The sequence below is a fragment of the Puma concolor genome, chromosome C1 (assembly GCF_028749965.1).
Source record: "Puma concolor isolate L17-30 chromosome C1, mPumCon1.1.hap2, whole genome shotgun sequence".
Classification (NCBI taxonomy): domain Eukaryota; kingdom Metazoa; phylum Chordata; class Mammalia; order Carnivora; family Felidae; genus Puma; species Puma concolor.
This window is the reverse complement of record NC_141674.1, coordinates 9,215,072-9,240,794: the sequence shown is the minus strand read 5'-3', so window position 1 is coordinate 9,240,794 and position 25,723 is coordinate 9,215,072. Positions and strand designations below refer to the sequence as shown.

The 25,723-nt window shown below is 49.1% G+C and overlaps 1 protein-coding gene across 7 annotated transcripts in view; it reads right to left on the bottom strand.

Moving 5' to 3' along the window:
* Positions 1-25,723, bottom strand: part of VPS13D (vacuolar protein sorting 13 homolog D) — a 260,417-nt gene that overhangs the window by 27,748 nt on the left and 206,946 nt on the right. For all 7 annotated transcript variants that reach the window (XM_025912069.2, XM_086715706.1, XM_025912070.2 and 4 more), the window contains 2 exons: positions 24,780-24,912; positions 21,591-21,786 (listed from right to left, as the gene is read on the bottom strand). In XM_025912069.2, coding sequence (XP_025767854.1) covers positions 21,591-21,786; positions 24,780-24,912 — 329 coding nt within the window. The remainder of the gene's footprint in view (positions 1-21,590; positions 21,787-24,779; positions 24,913-25,723) is intronic.

The window sequence follows — 25,723 nt, the reverse complement described above, 5'->3', positions numbered from 1 at the left end:
GAACCACAGGATGAAAGCCGGCTAGCAGACCACACCACACAGTATCCTAAACCATCTGACTGAAGCCTCATTCTCGGTGCTAAAGCACCCGACTGGAGCCGTGACAGCTCTCCTTTTATAAAGTGAAGGTGCAGACGTTAACTCACAGGGATTCACACAGTGACTAATCTCAATTTCATTAGTATTTGGAGGAAAGATCTGTACTAATATGGATGAGAAACAGATTAAATGACAATTATTGGAAGGGTTGGGCCGAGACAGGCTGGGAGGAGACAAAGCCAAACACTAAAAAAGGGAGACAAACTTCGATCTCAAGAGCTGTGAAAAGGGTTGGGGTGAAGAACAGGCAAAGATAATTCCCAAAACAAGAAATCCGAACAGCCAACTGAAGTAAGAAGAGGTGCTTCCACACTCCTAATTATCAAAGAAAGGCACTCAGTGACGTGGAAAATTCGCTCTCTCGGATCAGATCGGTGGGGACCAAAAAGAGGAACGATGCCTTGCTCTTAGTCTAACATTGCCTTCATAAAATTTTTGGCCGGATTCTGAGTGAGTAAATGGCCAGAGCTGGCAGGGGTGAGGAGACACGGGTCCTCTCAAGCACTTGGTGGCAGCACAGAGAGTTTCAACTTCCCAGAAGGCAGCGTGCAATGTGTTTCAAGACAGGTAAAGATACCATGGCACACATGCAACTTAATATCATATAAATGTTAAGAGTGATGATCAACTCCTGGAACGGGAAGATGTCCCAGAGTCACCGTTGGGTGAAAAAGGTCAGCTGTGAGCACGGGTGCTCCTACTCAAGTAAAATCACACGTACGCACGTGTGCACACGGCACATCTATACGTGCATACAGAAATATCTGCCAAGGTCACCACTATTACCTTTCGGCGACTGTCAATGGCCAGGGCAACTGAGTTCTTCTTTTCTTCTTTAAAATGGGAATAACAGTGTCGAGCTCACCGGTGTGCCATAAAGCGGTAACTTGCATGAGGGCCTTGGAACAACGTCCACACACTGTGCGTGCCCATGTGTTGTTTGGATTTCCACAACAGTTCACATCCGTGCATCTTTTTGAACTCAGATAACAGAGCTATTCTTTCAGAAGACGATTCAGGACGCAGTGAGGCACAGACACCAAAATGTCTAACGCACACTTAAAAGAGCAGAGCACGAGGGCGCACAGACTTCTATCATCGTATGTTGTACGCAAGCAAGGGTTGGAGGCAGACCGGAGAGGGAGTCACGAGGGCCGGGCTTTGTCTGGGATGGCTTCTTGTGGCTGAGGGGCCAGTCCGCGTGGAGAGTTCTCAAGAGGAAGGGGACAATGAACCGACCGTCACTGTCCACGCTACTTCTTCTGACACTGGGCGGCACAGCCCCACCCTATGCCGGATGGGGTGAGAGCCAGCGGTGTTGCTCTGGTGACCTGAGGGTCCTCGGCAGGAGGCCTCCTTCCCAGCCCACCTGATTTACTTTTCCAGCCCTATCTTGCTTTTTGACCTTGGAGAGCAGAGCGAGGGCTTCTCCCGCAGCAAGCGGCTGGCTCGGCACAGCGTGCCCCGGCGGATGAGCGGGAGCTGGCAGGCCGGGCCGAGGCCCAGGTGCCCACCGCACTCTCCCTACACAGCCCTGTGAGGCGAGTCAGGGACTGCAAAGGGGGCACTCCGGGAGCGGGTAAAAGCAAACGCACTCTGCCTCCCAGCCTGCCCGACATTCCCCTGCAGCCAACACAGGGAGAGAGAACATCTGGAACTGGTTTCGAGGCTCTCCAGCTGCAGAGCCACTAGAGTGAAGTTCGTGTTTCATTGGAAATTGCATTTCGGGGGCTTACAGACTGTCCTTTCTGATTCTCGTCAGGGTGAAGTACAACCTAGAAGACAAGCTGGTTCACAGACCAAATCAGCTTTGCTTTGAAATGCTCTCCTTCCCGCCCACCCCCCCACCCGCTTTGAGAGCAGAATTAATGGTCCAGGTGGTGAGAATGAAAAGAAAAGGGCGTGGGGTCATCTCAGGTGCATTTCTGTGCCTTCATAAAAATCAGACGCACCCCCTCTGGGCCAAGTCAACACCAAACCCTCAGAGTACTTGTCTTCCTAGGAAACAAGAACCAACAAGACCGAATCCATTGGAACTGTCGGACTGGGGCTTGCCTCTACAGGACTAGAAAAAATGGGGATTCAAGATGTGTTAGAGCTTGCTGGGAGCCAAGGAGGCAGTGGGGAAAGAAGCTACTAGACACTTTCACACAGAGGGGTCAGCGGAATAAAGTCCTCTCAGATCTAGTCTAGCCCACCCGCCTTTCTGCAAATGGTCCCCCCCCACCCGCCCCCGCCGCCGCACCGTCCCCCAGCACTGAGACACAGGCTCTCGAGAAGCACAGACCCATCAGCAGTCGGCACCAGCCCCTCTGTCTGAGCCTCCCTACACCTCTGGGAAGAGCAGGTGCATCTGGGAGTTGACCCAGAGCAGAGGTGACAGCACCCTCCCTACTCTGCCAACAGCGAACACGAAATGTCTATTCTAGCGTCTCCTGCCGGCTGAGGGTGGTCTCTCCCTCTGGACCTCGAGGTGGAGGCAGCTAGTGAGAGAAGACATGTGGTTTTCCGAAGACCAAGCTCCTTGCATGGAGAGCAGCAGGCAGGCCTGGGACAACCCTGAAGGCCACAAAGGAGGCTGAGTCACATATCAGGCAAGAGGTGATTCTTCAGCTGCTTTTCATCCTTCCCTTTCCAGAAGATCACTTAGATGCCAAACGCTCAGACCAGACCTCCTTCTGCATGTTACATGAAGCACTGAAACTTTCAAGTACTCTCTCTGTCTTAAAATTTTTGCAGGTAAGAATTTCTATAAATCCCAGTTAGTGGATCATCTGGCTACCTCATGGCATCTTCGATCGCTGTTAAAGAACAAAAACAATTGAGAAAAGCAGAATTTCTTCCTACAATGCTAACCCTTAGCATCTCTCTCTGATATTTCAAAAGACCAGGTACAGCACGGCCCCTTGATGCCAAATGCATTCAAACACATGACAAAGAGAACCTCTGAACAGGTGCCCCATTAGGAGACATCCAGTACCAGGGTCTGCTAAACTTTGGGTTTAGCAATCATTTCAGGAGTCGTGCACACCGTAAGTTGGTTCTACCTAGGCTTTTAAAGCACCTTGACCATAGAAGCAAAATCAAATGGAATCCAATGACCGCAGGGCTGCCCAGCCATTCAGGTGCTTCTCCTCCTCCCGAAAGCATTTTTTTTTTTTTCAGGCCCCACAGCACCAAAGTAAGCAAGAGCCTTCCTTGGCCACAAAAAGGAGGTTACCGCATGTTGAGCACACCCTACTCAGTCTCCTTCCAAGGCTTCCTGTACTGTGTAGCAGCTGGAGTTCTCAGGTGACCAGCTGGTGAAGACAGCTTTTGCTGGATGGCAGAGCAAAGACAAGGTGGAGCCAGGTCGCATCATGGCTAGTTTGTGAAAGTGACAGATGCCGCACCTGGGAGGCTGCAGTCGTTTATCACTGGCGGGCGGGGGGCGGCGCAGGAAGGAGGCTCTGGGACAGCACAGCTCCTGGACACAAAGCTCAGCGATCAAGTTCTCCAGGCATGGGCACTGGCGGCTAGGGTCTCCCATGGTCCTCTCGCACTGTCTCTGGATTAAGCTGGTCGGGGTGGAGTGAATGTGATAAGCATCCTTCACACCAGGGGACCCAAAGTTTATAGAAACTACCCCCCGGCCCACCCCGTTCCCCCAACACCTGCACTGGCATCTTTTCCCATATCTTCTGGGTCTGAGGCAGACACCCTATTCCCTCTCTCCATATCCATATCCAAGAACCAAAAAGAAGTGGGTCATGAAAGCTGGTGAGAAGCCTCAGATTTAAGTCATGAGGTCTTTGGGTGGGAGAGACCAAGAGATGACCCAGAAACAGCACGGAAGTTAGGAATGTGTGCTCTGCATTGAGACTGCCAGGGTTCAAATTCTGGCTCCCTCTCTCACTACCTTTGAGATCTTAGACCAGTCACGTAACCTCTCTGTGTCTCATGTTTCTTAGCTGTAAAGTGGGGAAAACGAAGCATCCACCTCACGTAGTTGTTGTGAAAATGAAACAGTAAGGACAGTAATATATGAAAATAAAATGCTTAAAACAGTGCGTGGCACACATAAGCATTCAGCATCTGGAGCACCATCAGCTGGGACACGGGTATCCACCCACGATGCCTTGTCCCCTGGAGACAAGCTCCCTGGGAATGACAGAAATGTCTGCCTCGCTGGATGGTGTGGACAAAGGAGGGGCAGGTCCCCAGTTTGGCCAAAGGATGGGCGGGATTAAACTACCCCTTAGCCCACTGTTTTCCTAGGGTCCTCTGAACACAGACAGTGCCTTTCTTCCCATTACTTACACCCAGAGCCCTGTCTGTCTTCCATTTACTCGGTGCAGTATTACCGCGAGAAGCCAGGCGCCCGCAGGCCCTGCTGTGATGTGATGGGGTGCCCGTTCCCCCACGCCCTCCCGATGAGGGGACCGAGGCCCTCCGGGGCGGCCTGCCTCTTGACACTCAGCACTCGGGGCTAACAGGCCACCCCATGGGACAGCCTTGCACCTGCTCTGGTTTTGCATTTGGGTGCGGCTCTGGAAAGCCAGAAGGTGAGGCTATCAGCAGCCTTCGAGGAGGCTGCGTAGGGGGAAAGGGAAACAGAATCATCCCGAATCGCAGCAGCTCCAGGAGCACGCTCCGCCATCCGCGTCCAACCGCCTCTGCCGCCAGCGCGGCCTCCTCGGAGACGGCTAGGTTTCCTGTGGTGTCAGCCCCGCTTCCTTCGGCAACATTATACTGCAAACAGAGAGCTACTTCGAATAAAGCGCTACGGTGTCCCGTTTCTGGCCGGGATGGCGGGGGAGGGGGGGGGGGCGGGGGGGGGGGTTGGAGGAAGGCGGGAGACCGACTGCTTTGCTTCTCCGGAGGGAAACCCTCTCTGGACGGCGCCTCTTCCCTCTCCCCGGTCCCGAGAAGCTCCGTCTGAAGAGCAGAAACGTGCAGGCTTTCCTGCGTGACCCCCGATGGGCAAGTTCTGAGTGGCAGCTGGATCTATTACACGCGGTGTGAGAGGGTTAAACAGGACAGCCGCCTCGACTCCTTATAAACGTTTGCCCTGTGGACATGTACTCGTTGGCGGCAGTACAAGACTCGAGCTGTGTTACACGCCTTAACGATATGGTTCAACTGTCGGTCAGGCTTGGGCCTGGCTCCGGGCCAGACCGCAATCAATGGGACACAGAACCTCCCCCTTTCAGATCATCACGAAGGCTCATATTATCTCCTTTTCGTCGTGCTGGTTAAATTTATGGAGCAGAACCCTGAAGCCGCATTCCTTGGCCTGGGCCGGCCCACGCGGCCCTCCTTCCCTTTGTTCGGTACTGTAAGCGAGCCGTGCTTTGGAGGACGGCAGGGTTGTTAGTTCAGGCACTGACTGTTTGCTCATGACTGAAATGAAAGAGTTCAGTGGAAGGGCAAAAGGACAGCCCAAGTGTAAAACCCCATCCCAGCAGGCCCTGGGCCCTACATATAGGCCCGGAGCTGCTCCTGAATGTATGAGTGCACTCTGTTCTCACAAAAGCAGTATCTTCAGTCTGACCTCTGACGAACCGTCTGGGCAACAACAACCGGCTCTTCCCGCAGCGCACCTCCGCGCGAACTCGTGAATTAGGGGGTACCGTGGGGGCTCGCTTGCCCTTCGTACAGCCGAGACGTTAAAAGGAGCCCCAGTTCTGCTGCCCTACTGCCGTCTTCCCGGGTGCCACGGGGGATGGGAATGCAGACACTGCCTGGTGGCTGCGCTTAGTTTAAATATTAATACAGAAAAAAGTGAACTCACACGCGTGAGCACGGTATGTGAATGTGCACGTGTGTGCGCACCTACACGGAAGCGAGGTGCCCAAGGGGGATCCGGTCTCATGGAATCAAACAGAAGGTCCCGTGCATGAGCCCTGCTGAGTCTGCTCTCGCCCTCCATCTTCAATAGCTGATTCGTATTCAAAGGGCTGAACCATCAGCTCGATGGACAGGCCTCCACCTCGGTTTAGAGATGATCCCAAGAGGAGAGCACTCCCGGAATTTGCGGCTCACCCCAGAGGCTGCCGTCTGAGGGCCAGAAAGGCGGTCATGCCAGAGCTGAACCCAGGCTCTCCAAGGGGATGAGCTGTGAACCCACAGTTCATCGTGTGAACCACCATGGTTTAGCATCTGTTGTGCCTCAGTGGGCCCACCTCTAAATGAGGCTACTGACAGCCTGGAATGATGACCAGCGGAACTCTTCTAACCAAAGTCTAAGCATAACAGAGGAAGGAGGAGTAAGAGAGGAAATGGAAGAGGGAAAAAAACAAGCCAAAACTAAACCAAAGACACGCTGAGAGGACCAGGTAGGAAAGCCTCTGAGGGGAGTCACTGCTGGCTTTTTGAATGCTTTCCTGCCAGCTTGGTCATTTTGGCCACTGTTATGCAGTACTAGACTAGGGCCCACGTTTGTTTAAAACTAAAATCCCACACTAGCAACAACATGCACCAAAGTATTTTCCACCTCTGGGTAGAGGCAGGTGTCTCTGATGAAGTCCAGTGAGGCCGGTGGTAGGCTCTGGATGAGAGTCTGGGTTCAGCCTGAAGGTGCAAGTCGTGCCTCCTGATCGGAACTAACCCGGTCTTTCTGAATGAACTGTATGCCCATTCTTGTTTTCCTCAAAGGTTTCCTTGTCCACGATGCTGATGTTTCGAGCTGAGCTAATGAATTTGTCATTCCAAAGCCCAAAGCACCTTTTTTTTTTTTTTTTTTTTGGTAGTAGATAGGAGGTGCCATGGAATGAATGGGTCACAGAAAACTGTCTCTAGCTGTTGAGAATCCCGGTGTCTGTGGTACTTCTTCTTTTCCTGTACAATATTTGTCCTGGTTTGTACAAAATATAGGTTGCAGAGAGCTACTTAGGTCAGGAAAGAGAAAGGGCACGAAAAAGTTAGGTAGGCTAATTTAGGAAATTCTCAAGAAAAATGTGAAATCCATTCAATCTGCCCCTGGTTATTCGCATATGAATTCGGGGCTAAGTGAAGTCTTAATAACACCTCACGTCTCCCAGGGCAGTCTACAAAGCACCTGCACACGCCCACGTTATCACACAGGCTACATGAACACTTGCGAGTGAGGCCGGTCTCCACTGGCTGCTGGGTGCATAGCAGGCGGCCTTCTGAAGACTCACTCTGGCCCATCATGAGCCCAGATGCGTCAAGATTCCCTGATGTATTAAAGTTTGGAAAACCAGACCCACCGCCGAGAATGGGACTTTCTTAGGGGCCAAGATAGACTGTGAGAGCTCCATAAACAGTGACCTGGATGCCCCCACTTCCTGTGGGACTTTGTCTCAGGGTCACTTTGATAACTGTATTTGGGGACATAGAATCGTAAGGAAACAAAGGGGCCTGACTTCAAAAGTGCAGGGACGCAAGCTGCTCACGAGTGGGAGGCAGCAGCAGCCACCACACGGGCCCAGGGCTGCCATCGGCAGCCAACTCACCGCCGCACACACTTCTCTCCTGTGTGCTTTCCGGACGGCCTTCGCAAGCTACGGGGCCCCGCCACGGACTCTATGTCGTACGCAGGGCCTAAAAAGGACAAATTTTATCCTAGCTTGGGAGCCAAAGAGGAATATGTTCTGGAATTTGCTTTTTCATACCACACACAATCCATTCTTGATGCAAAATGGCCTCCGTCAAGAGCTTTTCTTGAACACCGACTTCCTTGGGCATCCGCTAAAAGAATCTGCGTAACGTTCTAGTACCTCTACGGCGACGGAGCATGTGGGAAGCAGTCTGTTTACAAGGGTTTGCCTGGATGTTACATTTTATGTAGGCTGTCCTCACATGCTGCCCCCATGTGAGCTAGCCTGCCATGTCTGGGGCCACTTATTCAACCCTTCGGGGGATTAGATGTAACCAACTTAAATAGTGCTAAGCCCAGCTGGGGTTCAGGCTAGGGCCAAGGGTTGCTCAGCAATATTTTAGGTACCGCACTGCCTCAGATTAACCTACTGCCTTTTTATTTTTAGAAAATATTATCAAGCTTTCGTATGTCCTGCCTGAGCTCCTTCTTTGTCCCAATGCCCAGCTTCCTCTGTGATGGCAAAGCCAGCCGGGGGAGAAGAGCCAGCCCCCTCTGCGCCATTCCTCAGGGAGCTATTCACCTGGGCCAGGCAGATGTGACCAGGCCAGGACGACCCTCACCCCCTCAGAGGTGGGGAGACTGGCCTGAGGAGGGGACAAGAGGCTGCTGGCACAAGGCCACAAGGCAGAGGGATGTGAGGGCTGGACTCGGGGTTCTGGTCTCATGATTTATGATCCTGCCCTCTTGCCAAGAGGCCATGCTGCCTCCAATACCCAAAGGGAACATCCAGATAGGTTATTTTGATCGCAGAGACTCGAGTCAAGGAGGAACTGATCCTACACTGACAGATTAAAAGAATGTGAACTGCTGTCACTTCAACATGATAAATCAGAATGATGTTCCATGTTACTCTGTCAGCACCACCACTGCATTTTGGGAATAAGAATAAAATCCTGTGAATGCCATCCCCAAACTTAAAACAAAACAAAGCAAAGCAAAAAACAAACGAAAAAACCCAAAAAACACAACACAACAAAACAAACCCCCAAAACCAACCTGTGGTGTATTAGAATTCAGTAAAAGTTTTGTGACAAAATGGGTCGCCAGAGCACTTTGCCTGCCTCACGAGTTCTGTAGGAGTCTAAGTCCCAAATGAACTGCGACGGCACGGACGCCACCCACTGCAAGCCGCCTCCCCCTCCTCCCTCTCGCCCTGCGGCACCCAGAACCTCCTAGGAGGAGCAAAAGGCAACGGGAGCTAGATTTCTGGAAATAGGACAACTGGGAAGGTGTGCTCTGAAATGCATTACAAAACGAACATTTATGCTCCAGAGGAAGCTCATTTTGAAAGGCTCCAAGCTGCACAATAACCCAAAGCCCTGTCTCTTTCCTTATGCAGAAGCCACGAAATGAAGGGCGCACGATGAAAGCAAGGTTTCGAGGGGCCCGTCGCATCTACCCAGAGAGGAAAGAAAAGAGTTCTTCCTTTTCAACTCTAGCCCTGACCCCGAGAGCACACTCTTGTTTGTTTAACAGACTAGGGGACCCCGACCTACACGATAACATTGCTGTGATGCCGTCCTGGCGGGAGTCGCGCAGATAAGCCCTCGCCCGTTCCAACGGCCCCGCCGAAGGGGGATCCGATTCTACGATTCAAAACCCTTCCACAGAACTCCACGGTGGCCTGTCATGCGTCTGGAGAGTATAACTGTTTTTGAGGAATGCTTTCCAAACCACGTAATGCTTTCAAGGCTGTTTATCAAGAGAGCTGGATGAGCAACAGTGGCCCGAAAGCGTCTGTCAGCTGTCACAGGGTCGCACGCCCCGTCCCAATCTCCGCAAGCACTCCATCACTCCCGGTCGCCCCAGCCTCGGCAGACAACAGATGCCAATGTTTGGAGACATTCGCTACATAACTTTTACCCGACAAACCTGGCTCCAGGACAGATTTCCATGTCATGTGGGGCTTCTGGCTGAACTCTGCTCGAACCCAGAGGCATATCATTTACAGCAGACACTAACAATAGTTTGGGATCACCTGCTCTTCACAAGTGGGTTCAGAGTGAGTTCGTGGCCTCCGCACACCTTTTTCAAAGGGCTTCTCCTACACGGAGGCTGAGGGCCCAGGCTGAGGGCCTCCGCCCAGCAACCTCGGCCGCGTGACGGGCACAGGTCTGTGGGCCTGAACTTCACGGTCTGTTTTGTGCGGAGAAAGAGACCAGGAAGGACAGACACCCAACCGAGCAGGTGAACCTGGCCTCGCAGACTAGAGCAAGTGGCCAGCGGGCCTTCGGGGGTACGGTGTGTGCGAGCAGTGAAGACGTCATCGCCGCCTCGCGTCCGCTCCATCCGTGTTCAGAAAGAGCCCGGACGCCGACGCCGTTTCTCGAGCCCCGACCGCACACACCGCTTCAGGCGAGGTGCTCTTGTGCATTATGCCACCTCCTCCACGTGAGCACCACGGAGGCTCCCATCCCACGGGAGCGACAGGACTCTCACCTCAGAGACAGGAAGCAGGGAGGGACTCGCTCCAGGCCACAGCTGACAGAGAGCAGCGCAGGGCCTCGGAGCCGGGGCTGCCCGACTCCCCGTGGGCCCTCTGACCTTGTTGGACAGATGTGGGGACCAAACCACGCTGCGGGAAGCCCTCCCTGATTCCCGTAACCGCCTGGTTCCTTTTTACGGGGGCGGCCACAGTGCTCCTTCCCATTTCTTCTCCAGAACTGGGGAAGACCTGTGATTTTATGTTCTTTCCACATCTCTCTCTGAAATGACCGCTTCTCTTTGAAGAAAGACCTCTTGCCCTTGGAGTGTCGAGATAAGAAAACTTTCAGCAACTTCCCTTGGAAACTACAAAACACCCATCAGCACCCAAGATCTAAGCACAGTCGCTCACCAGCTGCCGGCCCTTCTGAATAGCTTTTATGGTTCCACGAGGGGTGGTGACAGGGCCATGTCACTACCGTGGGGTGTGCTATTTCTTTCATGTTCCTGGGATCTGACAAGAGCCTTCTACAACCTGTTTCTTTACGACACACAGAATGAGAGATTAAAGACCAAGCCCAGACTTGAGGCTGGGGTTGGGAGTAGCAAAGCCTTCTCTCCAGGCGCCTTCCAAGGCTTCCAGGGAAGGAAGGGCCACTGGCCGCCCAAGAGGCCGTTGTTCAGAAGTTGTTGCTGTGAAAGGAGGGAATACGTGGAAAGTACACAGAACGGTGCCTGGCTCGTGGTGAAGGTCTAAAACAGTCAGCAGCCACGTTACTGTTTGATTTCCTGATGCCACCAAACTTAAAGAAGGTCGTAGCAGAAACCACGGATATGGATGTTGGGCAAACCACACGGATTCAGAGCTACTGGCTGGATGCGGCGGGGGGGGGGGGGGGGAGGACATCAAGAAGGGATGAATGAATTAGTGAAAAGTCCGCGCTATAGGGCTTCTGATTAAATATGACAGACTGAGTCGAGAGACCCCTCGAAAGCGGAAGCAAAGGGATACAAATGGCACGACTCCAAAAGGATAAAGAGAAGGTGTCAGCACTCTTTCAGAAGTGCAGGAGTAGACGGACAAGCGGTGCTGAAATGTAAGCCCGAGGGAGTGGGAGCCACAGAGCTGCAGGCTGATTAATTAGCACGGTAAAGCCCACCAGGTTTCAGCAAGACGGGGCACCAAGAAGCTCTGGGGCTCCGGGGCCAAAGGCAGGCCCCGTGTGGCAGGGTGCTGCAAACAGCAAGACTGGCTACCGGCCCGTGGAAGCAGCAGGGAGATCTGCGGGCCCCTCTCTCACCCCCGTCAGCCTGTTCCTCCTCAGCCCAAGACAGGAAGGCCCCAGGCCCCACAGAGGGCTCCCAGGCCGCTTGTCGGTGCCTCGGCTTGAAAGAGGATCAGAACAGACAGTCGAGAATCACCAACCACCTGAGAACTGTCTCTATTCACGAAAGAGAAAGACCAAACCAACGGGAGAAAGAAACTTAGGAGCAGCAGGGCACCAGCCCTGTGGTTTCTAGACAGCAGGAGGTCCACGCGGGAGCAGGCAGCACTCAGGGGAAGCACCTACCAGAAAAATCATAAACCCGGCAAATTGCTTCATACGTTTTGAAACATACAGAAAGAGTTTGCGGATAAATCAGCGATAGGCAGATAGAAAACCACATTTTTTTTTTAGGGAGTCACTAACTTTGCAGTAAAAAAAAAAAAAAAAGCTGAAAGTAAGAGCTTGAGGAGAAGTGGGAATATGCATGTAGCAAATTAAGCAAACAAGAGTCAGAGCAGTTACAAACTCCAGGGAGAAAAAAGAAACCAAAAAGGAAACATAATCATAGTCACCTAGGTAGCTTCACTGGGAATACTTTTGACATAGTCCTAACAATGTAAAAACTGAATACCAATTTGCCCAAAAAGGCCAATAAAGCTATACTGAAAAAGAGGGGGAGGGAGTATGTACGTACAGTAATAAGAAGTTGAACGAAATCAAGAAATAGCACTTTTTTTTTTTTTTAAAGAAACATAGAGGTAAATACCTACAAATCAAAGAAGCAGCCAAAAGTGTTGTGTGTTGTAAGTGGTTGTAAGTGTAAGTGTTGTAAGTGTGTTGTAAGTGGTTGCCTCTGGGGGAGCAAGGTCTCAGAGGCAGGGAAAACTGAGGCGGGAGGCTGCTGGTTTTTATCTTCAGACAGGTAGAAGCCTTCGACTTTTAATAGTATGGACACGTATTTACTTTGACAAAATAAAATTTAGTTTGAGAAGACAAAAAAAAATGTGTTATAGTGAGGCAATGAGGGTCAAAGTCATAGCACGAAATTATATAATATTTAGTAAGAACATATAAGGCAGAAAGAATGGAGATCTTTTGAGAGTTTTGGAAGAGCTATGACAAACCTGTTAATAAAGCCAGAAAAACAGCCTGTAACTAACCAAGCCTCCCCAGTATACACCACTGCAACACAAATTCAACTTTGTGGTTTTCCAGAACAAACAGGAAATCAGGTCACCCTCATAAAGGGGTACTTTAAGAAAGCTAGAGGAAACTTGCTCTCCTGAACACGCAAGACCAATTTAAGAATACTGATGCACAAACAGCTTGGTGATTCTCAAGAATCTGGAAGATTCTTCAAGGCAGTTTGTCCTCAAGTATTTAAATATTCTTGGCACTTATACCTATTATAGGCCTGGAACATAGTAGGAGGTCAATACTTAACCAAGTAATGAATTTCTACTGTCAGTTTGCCTATACTTGAACCAGCATGTTTATTAAGCAATTGGATCGGAGTATCACACATTTAGAATTGGCTAAACTGAATCAGTGGGGCCCCTCAACAATTCAAACAAAGACACGGACTGTTAGAGGCTCTCGTCTTCTCACGAGGGATATGAAAACATGGTAAGCTGGCCTTTCACGCCTTAGGAGGTGGGCAGGTGCCAGTCACTGTCACCCTAATTGTGCTGCCGGGGTAGATCTGGAAAGTCTAAGGAACTGAGGAGCTCTGCCCTGTGTCGATCCTGGCAGAACTCAGGGAGGTTCCACTGGATCCAACAAGTCCTAAGCTAGTAGGGTTAGCCAGGACTCCTGGGGCCCATCCTCCTCATAATGAGAAGCGAAGTTCGGCTCTGACTCTCCTCTGAAGTTTCCTGCAGTCCCCGGGATTTTATGATGACGCTCGTGTCACCGCTGGCGTCACCTACGTTTGAAGTACGTTTGGGTAGTATCTACTAGGGGCGGCCTCTGGTGTTAACACAGAACTGCCTCATAAAAACTGCTTTTCACAGAGAGTTCAAAGGAGCTTACCCAAATACTGTGGGTTTGTCCTGCCCCACCAGCTTCGCTAGGGGAGAAAGCTGAGGTTCTGCTCAAGTGAACTGCGACCCAGATATACCTTCTCCATTTCCTGGAAGAGCTGAGGGCAGTGCTAGCGGGAGCCAGCGGCCTTTGACGAGATGGGCCTTGCACTTTGAAGTAATGTGCTCCTTGCTCGCCATGCTGCTGAAGTTAAAATTTATTGGGAGGGTAGGTTAAGGTGAAGGACTAAATTAGGTAAATTGTTGTAAGAGGTCTTTCTGGTATGTAATAAAATCTTTCCAGTTGTTACCTCAAGAAACCCAGTAAAAGTCAGGAGCAAACCAGGAGGGCTGACAACTGTCGGCAGGAAGCCAAGGTGAAGCATCCTATCACGGGGGCTCCTGCAGTTTAATCCACATTAATCCACCACTGCCGATTGGTGCTATTTCCCAGCAGGATGATGGATCATCACCACGTTTTCACATAGAGCACCTTGTCAAGGAAATTAACCAGGCACAGGTATCTGTTGGCGGTGGCATATTCATGGAGCCACAGAAGGTGCGAAGAGTCGCATTGTTTTACATTTCTGCAAATCTCCTTACGTCTTGCTTAATAGAAAACAGTTGCATTTTCTTATCTGCTTGTACACTCCATCCGTGTGCACAGTATCACACACCGTGTAGCTTCTGGAAAACTCCACTGTATGTTCGTTAGAGAATATCACTATAACAGGGTTATTTAACTACCCACGTACGAATTCCTATATAAATATATAAAAGTAAGTTTGACCTTATGGATCCTGGGAAAGTGGGCCTCCCTAGGGGTCCTCAAGCCATGTTTTGAGAGCTTCTGTTCTAAAAGGACCCACATGGACAAATTTTGTGCTAATGAGCAATCCGTTTCCTCTATGTAGCAAAGCAAATCCACTAAGGATATAGTTTAGTAACACTGTTAGCCAAATTTGAGTTATATAAGCCCGATGTAATAAAACTATTTCTTTTTGCAGAGGATTTGTGATTAAAATGCTTTACAAGTTCACGGGGTGCCTGGGTGGCTCAGTCGGCTGAGCATCCGACTTCAGCTCAGGTCATGATCTTGCGGTCCGTGGGTTCGAGCCCCGCGTCGGGCTCTGGGCTTATGGCTCGGAGCCTGCAGCCTGCTTCCGATTCTGTGTCTCCCTCTCTCTCTGACCCTCCCCTGTTCGTGCTCTCTCTCTGTCTCAAAAATAAACAAATGTTAAAAAAAAAAAAATTAGAAAAAAATAAAAAATAAAAAAAAAAAATGCTTTGCAAGTTCAATCTTATTTTTCCCCCACTTGACAAGTAAGTGAGAAACTTGGCAAGAATCTGTCTTTGAAAGGCAGTCGGACAAAAGAGTACTAAATAAAGGTATTGGGGCAAGGAAACTCTGGGCTAATTATAACCCCCAAACCTACCTTTTCTTCCCCCAAAGATTACAAGCTTTTACTTGTAACACAACACTATAGTCTTCGATCCCCTCCTGGTCTGCTGGCCCCCTATGTGCCTCAGAATTATCCCACACTCAAGCTTTCTGGGAGCAGGGGATCTGAACTCAAACCTGGATCCCCTCTTTAAGGAGGATTCCAATTTCCTGCTGGGCAAAGAGAGACAACTCTGTAAGGGAAAACCATTAAAGACACAGGGTAGTCATCAAAACCTAAAAGTAAGTGCACTTAACACCTTTACAGAGGAATTCTATAAACAGGATATGACTTTTCATCCTTCTCTAATGCATAAAATACAAATTTTTCTCAGGAAGAAACACACTGTTCCGTTTCTCTTGAAGTTCAAACCCAAAATCTCAAATGCAGCCATTCCAGAGTTGCACAAATCAAGTCCCCGAACGAGGAAAGGACTCCACATGTGCAATGGTTAGATTGATTCTTTAATTTTTAAATGGAAGAAACCAAAATCAGAAAGCAATTATACTTTCCATTTTATTCTCTTTGAGCAAAGACCTGCTGGTTGAGACATGAGGATTGTACTTTAAGGATGCACATGCCTAAATCCAATTTATTTTTGCTTTTGGAAGCAGGATTGTGCCGTTTCCAGGAAGTCAGTCATGTCTGCATGCCAAAAATGGCAAAAAATAGACACTCCTTTCTAGAAACGGTTATAATGTACCATGACCAAAAAAGTGTTTTTCCCCCCTAACAGATAATCTTGCATAAAAATGAGTCATGGGATTTCAGAAATGAAAAGTCTCTTCTCAGATAGGTGTGTGCAGGTTTCCGTTTTTTTTTTTTTCAGCAACAGATCTGAGCCTTCCATAAGTTATGTTATAATGAGAATGGCATCATCTGGAGCCTTTGAGTGAAAGGGGAGTATGGTATTTACAGTTCAGCAAAAGAGGGAAGATGTTAGTCTCAGAAGAAAAAAAAAACGATCTCTCTGTTTGTGTTCCTGTGAGAGGAATTTTAACTTACCAGGCATGAAAGACTGTTAGGGTGTTTCTGAAAAATATCTTATTCTGTAACTTCATCAGCTTAATTTTAGACCCGAGTGAGAGTATCCTACATCCTAACGTAGCTCTGAAAGCGGTCTCTCCCGTGGGGGTTGCTCAGGAGGAGTGAGAAAACGGTCCATCTACCTTTGGGCATTCTCTGGAAAGGCCTGGTTTGGCAAGATCGGGAAATGAGAATAGATGGCTCTCACCTCACACACACCCAAGGGCGAGCAGAAGATAAGCAACTGGCTGCCCTACGCCCTGTGCCCCATGTGCCGCCCTTGGGCAGCAGAGGAGAGGTGTGAACGGCCCCTTCCCTCTGGGTGGACACAGCAATCATTCTTCAGTCTCACTAAAATCCAATTCCTTCTCACGATAAAACTCCGTATCACCCGATTCCCTGGCTGCCCCAAGCAGCAGATAGCTATCAAGCTCACAGACAGATACGGCTGAAGATCAGAAGCAGAGCCTCAGGGTCAAGTATGTACTAGGCTCTAGCTTTTCACTGTGTTAATACACCTGTCTTTGCGTCAGTGCTACTAGGGTCCCCAGGACTCATCCGGAAGGCTTCTCTTGAAGTTCTTCAATGAGCATGAGAGGCAGTTGCTACAGGACGACCTGGTGCGCCTTTGTGACGGTCTGATTTTACTAGGTGGCAACTGAAAACATTAAGTCATGAAAACAAACCTGCGATAAAATGTAAGATTCGTTTAGTTTTAAGATGAAACAGAAGCTTTCCAAACAGTCCTGGGCTCGCTTCTGACCCCAGCTACACGGGGCGTAAGTCCACTCTCCTCTGCCTTAGGTGGACACTGGTTTTGGAAAAACTGACCGCCCTGGTGTATCCTAATAACCACTTTGATTTTCGTGAAGATTTTAATCTTGGGAAGTTGCCTCCAGCCTCAATTCAAACCAATTCTGTTTGATGTGTTATGCGTGGACAGGAGAATTACAAGCAGTATTTCCCAACTGGGATGGAAAAGTAGTAAAAGCATTTGCCAAGTTCCCTCTGTGGACTTTTTCCCAACCTGTCCAACCTGACTGCACTCAGGCTCTGCTGACCCAAGACGTTCTTCCCCTCAATCCGGGAGAGTCGTAGGTAAGAAGCAAACACTGTAACAAAAACGGACTTTTCCTTAAGAAAATCTACGTCCATTTCATATCCGGGAGGCCGCTGGCAGAAAGTGTCTTGAACAAATTTTGGGTGGTGTCTTGAGAGCGTTTTTACTGAAAAGGTCAAATATGCCCACCATCAATCTTTTCTGCGAAATCAACCCAGAGGTTACTCAAAAGCTCTCAGAGCAACTGGAATTTACATCTACGTGCACAACACAGGGGTCCTGGGATTCCAGAGCATTCTCAGAGTCCTCATGGCTATATTCTTAAACGTCAATCTATCATTACCCTTCGAATTCCCATTCCTCCTTATCTAACTTAAATAAGGAGATAAAGCTCTGACACTCCTGAGCTTTGCTAAATTCGTTTAAATATTTCAAGTTCTGCCAGCTCCCGCTTCTCTCCCCATTTGGGGTCCTGACTAAAAAGGTGAAGAAATATTCTGGAGGAAACCTCAGGACCCGGCTTCATAAATCTTCATCTGCTACATTCCTAAAATGTCCTGTAACCCAAAGCCTACAACAGAGGGTATTTAGAGAAATAACCAAGCAAATACATAGCCCAGAGTCCAATACTCCTGTCTTTTCAGCGTTATTTGTACTTTCTCTTGTGAAATGGCTGCTCCCGGGTCTCTGTGGCTTTGTACCCAAGTATCTTTTCAAGGGCTCCCATCAGTTACCACCACACATGCAGGAAGGGGGCATGCGTGGCCATGTGTGAAGGGGGCTGGGCTTCTCTATATGGCTCCCGTGGCACGGCGAGTGTGGCTGCATCTGTGCCACTTTCATAAACTTGACTTGGGAACAGACAAATGTGGCCCAACACGTAGACGAGAAGATGCAACCTGAGCCAGCAGAACGTTGCCTTGGAAAAGCCTTCTTATTTCGGTTCCAAACCACACATACTTGTCCAGTTAACAAATGCAGCAGGGGATATTGGTCTACAACATTCATGTGGAGGCCAAGGGCTCTGCGCGGTCCTCCGCCCTCTTCTCCCCCCGCCCCCACCTGCCTTCCCAAGAACAATTAGATTGCATGGAAACTTGGGGGGGAATGTTAGGTGACTGTCCTTGTGGAATGCCTGCACACTCCACCAAGGAGAGGAACTTGGAAGTATTTCAATCTGAGAGAACTCAAGGCGGGGGGTGGGGGGGGGGGAGGTTCCCTATAAATAAAATCATGTTCAAATAAACACGAAAAGGAGCCAATATTTCCTGTAAGGCCACTTTTCAGATGGATTACTGGCAGGAGTATTCTTTTGCAGTCTTATGGCTTACTTTGCTATCATCTGCTTAAAATTTGAGTCATTGAAAACATAGATGCTAAGATCTAAGCCCTCACTTGGACGCAATAGTACAAAGGAAGCAGAAAGGCTCGTTCCAAGAGCAGACTCAGAGGCAGAACTCTTGGACTCCTGGGTTCTATTCCTGGCTCGGTCCCTGGGCTCAGGTCAGCCCTCGGTCAGAATCTCACTTCTAATCCCTTCAAATCATTTGTTAGTCCCTGTTGTCTAAACAGTGGGGAAAAACCCTGAGTAACACCCCTGGATCCTGTTCAGTCAACTGGGATGGTTGGAGATGGTTATAACTCACTTCCAAGAAACAGGGGTGATTTATCCCGTGGTAGAATTAGTATGTTCCTGAGAGATCCCAGTGTCATCAGAACAAACCCTCAAGGCACCGAAACATTTCTCCACCTGCAAGAATCTGTGTTCTTTTAATGTGACTTTCAAACATAGGGTTGTCCAGCAGTTTATAGCTCCTTATGGCAGCCACATTAAAATAATTCTGGTTGGGCTTCAGACCTCTGAGAGAGAGAATAAAGAGACAGGTATATTTATCCCCAATTTATAGATGAAAAAACTGAGGCTTAGGGAGGTGAGGAGACTTGACCAAGGGCCCGAAGCTAACAAGGGGGTGGGGACCCAGACCTACGGCTCTCCAGGCGAAGTGTTCTTTTCTCTCTAACACACAGATCCTCATTAATAACCTACTCTGGGACCTAGACAAATGGATGGAGGGAAACTGGTCCAAGTGTCTCAGCAGAAGCTGTAATGCCTTTTTAGTGCAATAAAGGGTAAAGGGCCAAAGCTCTCCGAGGCTCCCATTAGATGGTCCAGCACGTGCCCTGCGCACCTCTGCTAACTTCGGCCGTGGTTCTCCTGCTCGTGGCTCCTCTGAGAATGGAGAGGAGATGCAGAAGCTTCTTTCCCCCTCACTTAAGCTCCCATGTCCCCAGGCGGACTACCTGGCTGCTCCTCGCTTCCCACCATAGCTTTTGTTCTGGGAGCGAAGGGCTACGAAGACAGATGTTCCGGGAAATTTGCAGCCAAACTGCGATTAGAATGCCCGGCTACTGTTTGTGTTTAGGCAAGTCATATAGTTTCCTGTACCCCTTTTTTTTTTTTTTTTTTTTAACGTTTATTTATTTTGGGGACAGAGAGAGACAGAGCATGAATGGGGGAGGGGCAGAGAGAGAGGGAGACACAGAATCGGAAGCAGGCTCCAGGCTCTGAGCCATCAGCCCAGAGCCCGACGCGGGGCTCGAACTCACGGTCTGTGAGATCGTGACCGGAGCTGAAGTCGGACGCTTAACCGACTGCGCCACCCAGGCGCCCCTCCTGTACCCCTTTTACCTGGAATGTGATTCTCTCTTCCCTTGACCTGGCCAACCCTCACGTCCACTTCAGGCTTCATCCCGACCAGCACTTCCCAGGGGGTCCCGGGGCACAACGCACAGCGCATTGGACTTCTAAACAGCACTACCCTAGAAGAGCCTTTCCTGACCCCATGGACCACAGGTTAGCCGACCTCCTTCTCCCCTGCGCCTTCTCCAGTGACACAGTCTCACAGCACCCTGGACATCTCCTGTGTCATTTGTCAGAATTTTCACAAATTATGATTACTAGGATGACTGTATGATTCTTGTTTTAAGTTTGCTTCCCCACTGGACTGTAAGCCCTTTGAAGGCAGGGCCAGCCTTGCGCTCTGCCATGTTCCCAAAGCTGAGTTCTTAGAAAATGTTCCATTGGTATTTACTGACTAGAAATGAATGACTGACGGGATACATCGGTGACACGAAGTAGACCCTGCTGTGGTCTACCAAGACTTCCACACTGTAGAAAATTCGAGTCATTTCTTTCTGGTCAACACCATTGAAGTTCCCAGCACAAAACGAAATTTAAAAAATTAAACACACGTACCTCAGACCCCTTGTGAAACAAACACTCAATCCCTTGACCACTTGGGGATTTTATGAATAAGGATGGTTCCTTTGGAATTCGTAGGGGCTGCCTGCTTTTACTCATGTGGTCATCAGGTCTTACTGTCCTGATGAAATACTGGGGGTAGACTTCTGGGGTTTCCAGCAGACGCAGAAAAACTGGAAATACTTTTGAAGCCTCCCTACTGCCCCTCCCCCCACCTTCATAAATGCTTCAAAATATACTCCAGGATTGCTCTAGCTCTGTATCTGAGAATAGAATGTAACTTAACTAAAGTAAACGCTACAGATCCTTTTGTAAAAAGCAGCTGCTTCCAGATGGAAGACATTCTGGCAGAACATATTACATGGTCCCAGTCCACAATCTTAAGCATTTCCCCTGCAGTAATGTGTCATCAGGAAGGTTTTCTGGTGACAGACAAATGGATTCACTTTAATTGGGGACGATTTCACTTCAAATCCTATTCGAGGGAGCGGCAGGGTGTGGATAAGGCCCAGGCCCTAGGCATTCTAAAAGGGCACGCTAATTCACTTGGGGAATATCTATTAACCGGGGAGCAGCAAAATCCTTCTGGGCTTAAGTGGCGTCCAGCTTGGCTGGGAACTGTAACATTCATTATACCCTTTGTTGATAAGATCCCCAATTAGTCACTCTGAAAAAGGAAGGCTCAAATAGGCGACTGACACGAGGAGCTGTGCTAAAGCAGTTGGATTCTGTGGGATGTGGAGCCATACGGGCTGCCCCCGGTTTCCCATCTTGGCTGGCATCGAGGCAAGATTGCATCCCACAGCGAAGCTGCCAACCTGCCTGCAGAATTCCTTTATGAGGCTGGGGGCTGGCTGGCATGTCCGAGTGGAGGGAGAACGGAGAAAGGGCAGACCTACATGGGGAACTGCAAGACAGGGACCCTAAAACCATGCCAGGAGCCCAGGAGCCAGATGCAGCCTGCAGCCCCACAGTTCTCTTAGTGGGCATATGGGGATCTAGTTCGTTTGGTGAACGGGAGATCTGTAACGGTGCAATTCTATTTCTGACCCCTCTAACGAAAAAACCAGTATTTTATATACGCATAAATGACAGACGCAGATATAGGTGGATAGATACAGATGTAGTTCTCAAAAAATTCATGCCCGATTTTTGCACTTGATCTTAGCCAAAAGGCCGAGAAGCGATTCATGCCCGATGTTTGCACCTTATTTTCACATATTTATATTAGGCAGGTCAGAAATTTTAGATACATGGATTCAAGTTTTAAAAAAAATCACATCATTAAGGTGGAAAGTATATGATTAAACACATCAGCAAGGATCAGGAGAGGCAGCATATCTGGGATGGAAATTGCAAAAGCGACTTCCTCTGTGACCACTGACCTGGGGCCACTGAGAGTGGCTGTGTCTCTCACCGCCTGGGCTGTTTCTGATGCAAAATCCAGGGCGCCTGCCACTGGCTTAGTTACAGTGCCCACGAGTCCTTTCCCAAGGCCAGATATGAAACCGCTGACACCCCCTTCTGTTTTCACTCCTTCCACTGTTGAGGTTATCACACTGGTCAATCCACCAATGATACCTAGAGCAAAAGAAACAAGGGCTGTTGTAACCTGGCCAAGGACAAAGCAAAAGCATTTAAAGCCGAACCTCATCAATTCCATGCACCCGGCAAGGTAACTTAGGGACATTCGGTCGACTTCTTAATAGGCTACAGGCAGGCCAACTCTAGCTGGGAAACCCAGTAGGCTTGCACACCAAGTTGAGAGTCTGAGAGTATATATCACACATCAGTCTCAAGTAAAGTGTGTTCCAGTTTAAAAAATCACAGAAAACCTAAGAGGTTAACAGTGGCTACTTTCCAGTTTCAGAGTTTGGGAAGCATACGGGCCATCAGGAGACGACACGGACAGTAGGACTAAACCAACAGACTTTGGGGAAAGTTGGGACCCCATGAAACATAAGGCAGAGAGAACTAAATACAGCTCCTCAGTTTTCCAAGAACACTATGTGACTGGCCAACACCACCAGAAGTTTGAAACGGGTAAAAACAACTGCATGCTTTGCTGAAATTGGGTTTAGGTAATGAGTAAATCATGAGGCCTTGATGAAAGGCACCCCCCCTTCCCCCCCGCCCAACCCAAAGCTGCCAAAACCAGCCAGGACTCTCAATGGAGTCTGTTCCAAAGACCAACCTAGGTCAAAGAGACATTCCAAACATTTTGAAAGTTGACAGCAATGACCTTAAAGAGCCTCAAAAGTGGCCAGAGGTTGGCAGAGGCTGGAGACGACACAGGGGCTACAGGGAAGAAGGGGGGCCCTGTCCAGGGAGCACTTCCAGGATGTGTGCCAGGGACACTCACAGGATGTTTACCCTTTGACGGTGGGGGCATGAGGAAGCTCTCTAGACTCTTCAGCTCTAGTGAGACAAATCGGTAAAGGAAATCCCCTGGGTGAGAACGCACTAACAGCACTAACAATCCATAGCGTTTCTTTTGGATTCTGGGTCCGCTTGCTCCAGTGAGGCTACGGTCCTCTCCCAACCTTTGGAACCACATTCACAGAGACACAGACATTACTGAACCTGGCACAAGCAGGGTCTGCAGAGAAAACTGAGCAAGACTCCCAGTTTTTAAAACAAGGAGACTGAATGGATTCTGGTTCTTGTTATCATTTAAGAATTTTTTTCATCCTGGGGGCACTTGGGTGGCTCGGTCGGTTAAGTGTCTGACTCTTGATTTCGACTCCGGTCTTGATCTTGCGGTTCAAGGGATCAAGCCCCACATCGGGTTCTGCACTGACAGCGCAGAGCCTGCTTGGGATTCTCTCTCTCTCCCTCTCTCTCTGCCCTTTCCCTGCTCTCTCCAAATAAATAAATTAATTAAAAAGCAAAAACGAAAACAAAAAACAATGGTTTCATCCTGAAGGAAAAAGGATGTCACTCGCATACAATCCAGAGCTTCACGGAAACTCCTTGGATGAGGCTACCTGTTCCTGGAGATGCTGCACATACTGTATGAATGGTCCTTGGTTGGAGGGGATTTTACAACCAACCTTGAACCCATCATCCATTTTTTTCAGCACACTGTCGTGTCCATCTGAAAAGTGAGGGCAGCTATATTTTCTCTCCACATCCCAAGGATGCTAGACAGGTAAAGGCAATTATGCACAGTAAAGCATTTTACATTCTTTAAGAACACAGTTCCTCCGACTCCCATGCACTATCATTATATTTACTAGGAAGAATGAGCAAACCTTTCACCCCACACGGCTGCCCAGCAACCAACTTTTTGAGTCCGTGAACACATTAATTTCAGCTAAATTTTACTCCTGGCTTGAATGTCTCCTTTGGGGCAGCTCCCTCTCCAGTTGGGCAGGCTTAAGAAAAGTAAAGGCATTTTGAGCCAAACCTCACAAGTGAGGAAAACCGATAAACAAAAACCCTGTCCTAAACATTGTGTCCCAAGCCTGAAAAGAATTATTTTTTCTTTTTCTTCTCCACATTCCTCCTTCTTCCAAATGCAGATAATCTGAACTTGATCAGTCTTGATATGACTTCTGATAGCTTCAGATTATTTCTAAGAATCTGGTACCAACAGCGCAGTTTCCTAACCATCCTAACCTAACTATAAGCATGAAATATATGCCAGGTATCGTGTGAGGGTCTGAAGTATAAAGGTGAATACACGATGGTCTTTCTGCTCTCCTGACCTTCCCCATCTATCAGGAAAGCAAGACACACACACAGCTGGCTAGAGACATGACCTAGACTGCCACGTGTGCCCTGATCGTCATTAATTCTGACTGGGGACAGTGGAGCAAACGTCACTTGAGTGGAGACTTCTGGGTTGAGTTGGACTCTGCCTGACAAGGAAGTGAGGCAGGGGAAGGGAGCAGAATGAACTGAGTGAGCAAGGCACGTCTGGGGAACAACACTGGGCTTCGGGTGGCTGAAATACAGCACGGCTGGGGGACAGTGGTTGGCCAAGTTGGCTGGGTTTACATTTCCAAGGGCCTTGGATGTCACACTCAGAAATTGTGGAGAAAAAACACAACAAAGGGCAAATGACTCGGAGGTAGAGCAGTAAAGGGCAGAATTCATACAAATTCAGAGGCTTAATACATCCATGCCATCACCTACATCTCTTGGACGCCTGCATTTACAATCCAGGTGAGTGTGCATTTACACAAGACTCAAAAACATCTGGGCCACAAACCCGGCGGCCGGTTTCACACTTCACTTGCCACGGAAGGAATGCTCAGTAAGCAGAAGGCGGGTATCGAAGCGGCAATTCCGCATTCTAGAAAGGGGTTCAAACGATGATACCGTATCACATTTTGGGAACAGAAGCCAAAGAACAGGAAGGGATCGCAATGTGTGCAACGTGTTGAAAATAAATGAAGGCTTGCCACAGGCTGTAACGTTTCAGTTGCAGGGAGGGTACAAGAGGACAGCCTGGAAGGCTCTCAGGTACACCAAGCTCCCGGCCTGGATGTCCGCTTGCCATCAGATGGCTGAAAAGGGCCCCGAGGAACTGTGGCAGGAGAGCCGTTCTCCCGGCAGCCGTGACTTACCGTGCGCCAGGCCGTGGATGCCGGCTACGAGGTGCTCCCCGCTCGTGGCCGCGTGGTATCTGATGTACTCCCGCTCCGACTGATGCCGATTGTCCATCGTCTTCCCTAAGCCGTCCGACAGCGTCCCCGCAAACTGGAACGGATCAAACACGGAAGGAAAAGGGTTTTAAAGCCTCAGAGCTGTTTTTGCTATTTTAATGACTTTACATAAATACCTTCCCTTGCTCCTAGCTGGGATTCAGTAAATACCAGTGGAGAGAGAGATTAACCGCTGAGTCACATATACTGTGTGTCCCAGGAGACTGGTTCTCAAGGCACTGGACGCACAAGATTGGAGGATGCGGACACGGGTGGACACGAGGTTCACAGAACGTCTACTAACCGCCCCTAATGGCATCCACCTTCCACGGTCCTACTGCAAATTTACTGAAAAAAATTAAACGTATACCAAAATGACCCCGTGGGGGAGAGGGAAGTATTGGCATTCTATAATGTTAAGGACAGAGGCTCTCTGCGCAGAGAAATCAGTGGGGTTCAAAATAGGAAACACGGCACCTTGTTGCTTTAGGGTTTGGTGCCAAACCTTTTAGAGACATCAACTGCCCTAAAGCGATGTCTTCTCTTTCACTTCTTCGGCAAGTACCGAGTGCCGAGGTGCCCAGCCCCATTTGTCCACAAGGGAAAATGAAGTATATGGAAAGGCTAACAGGTCAGGTCACCTTTCGTACGAAATGGCGGACTTGAACTCATGACTTCCAGTGCAAAATCCTCCCCCACAAATCAGGGAAAGATCTTATTTATCCTGGCATTCTTTTACCAGAGAAGCTGTCTCATCCGTCAAAGCTGGATAAAAAGGACATAAAACTCTGTTTTGTCACAAGACAATCTGAAAAGGTTTAAAGTGACAGTTAATAAACCACAGGGTACTTATCCTCATCATTCAG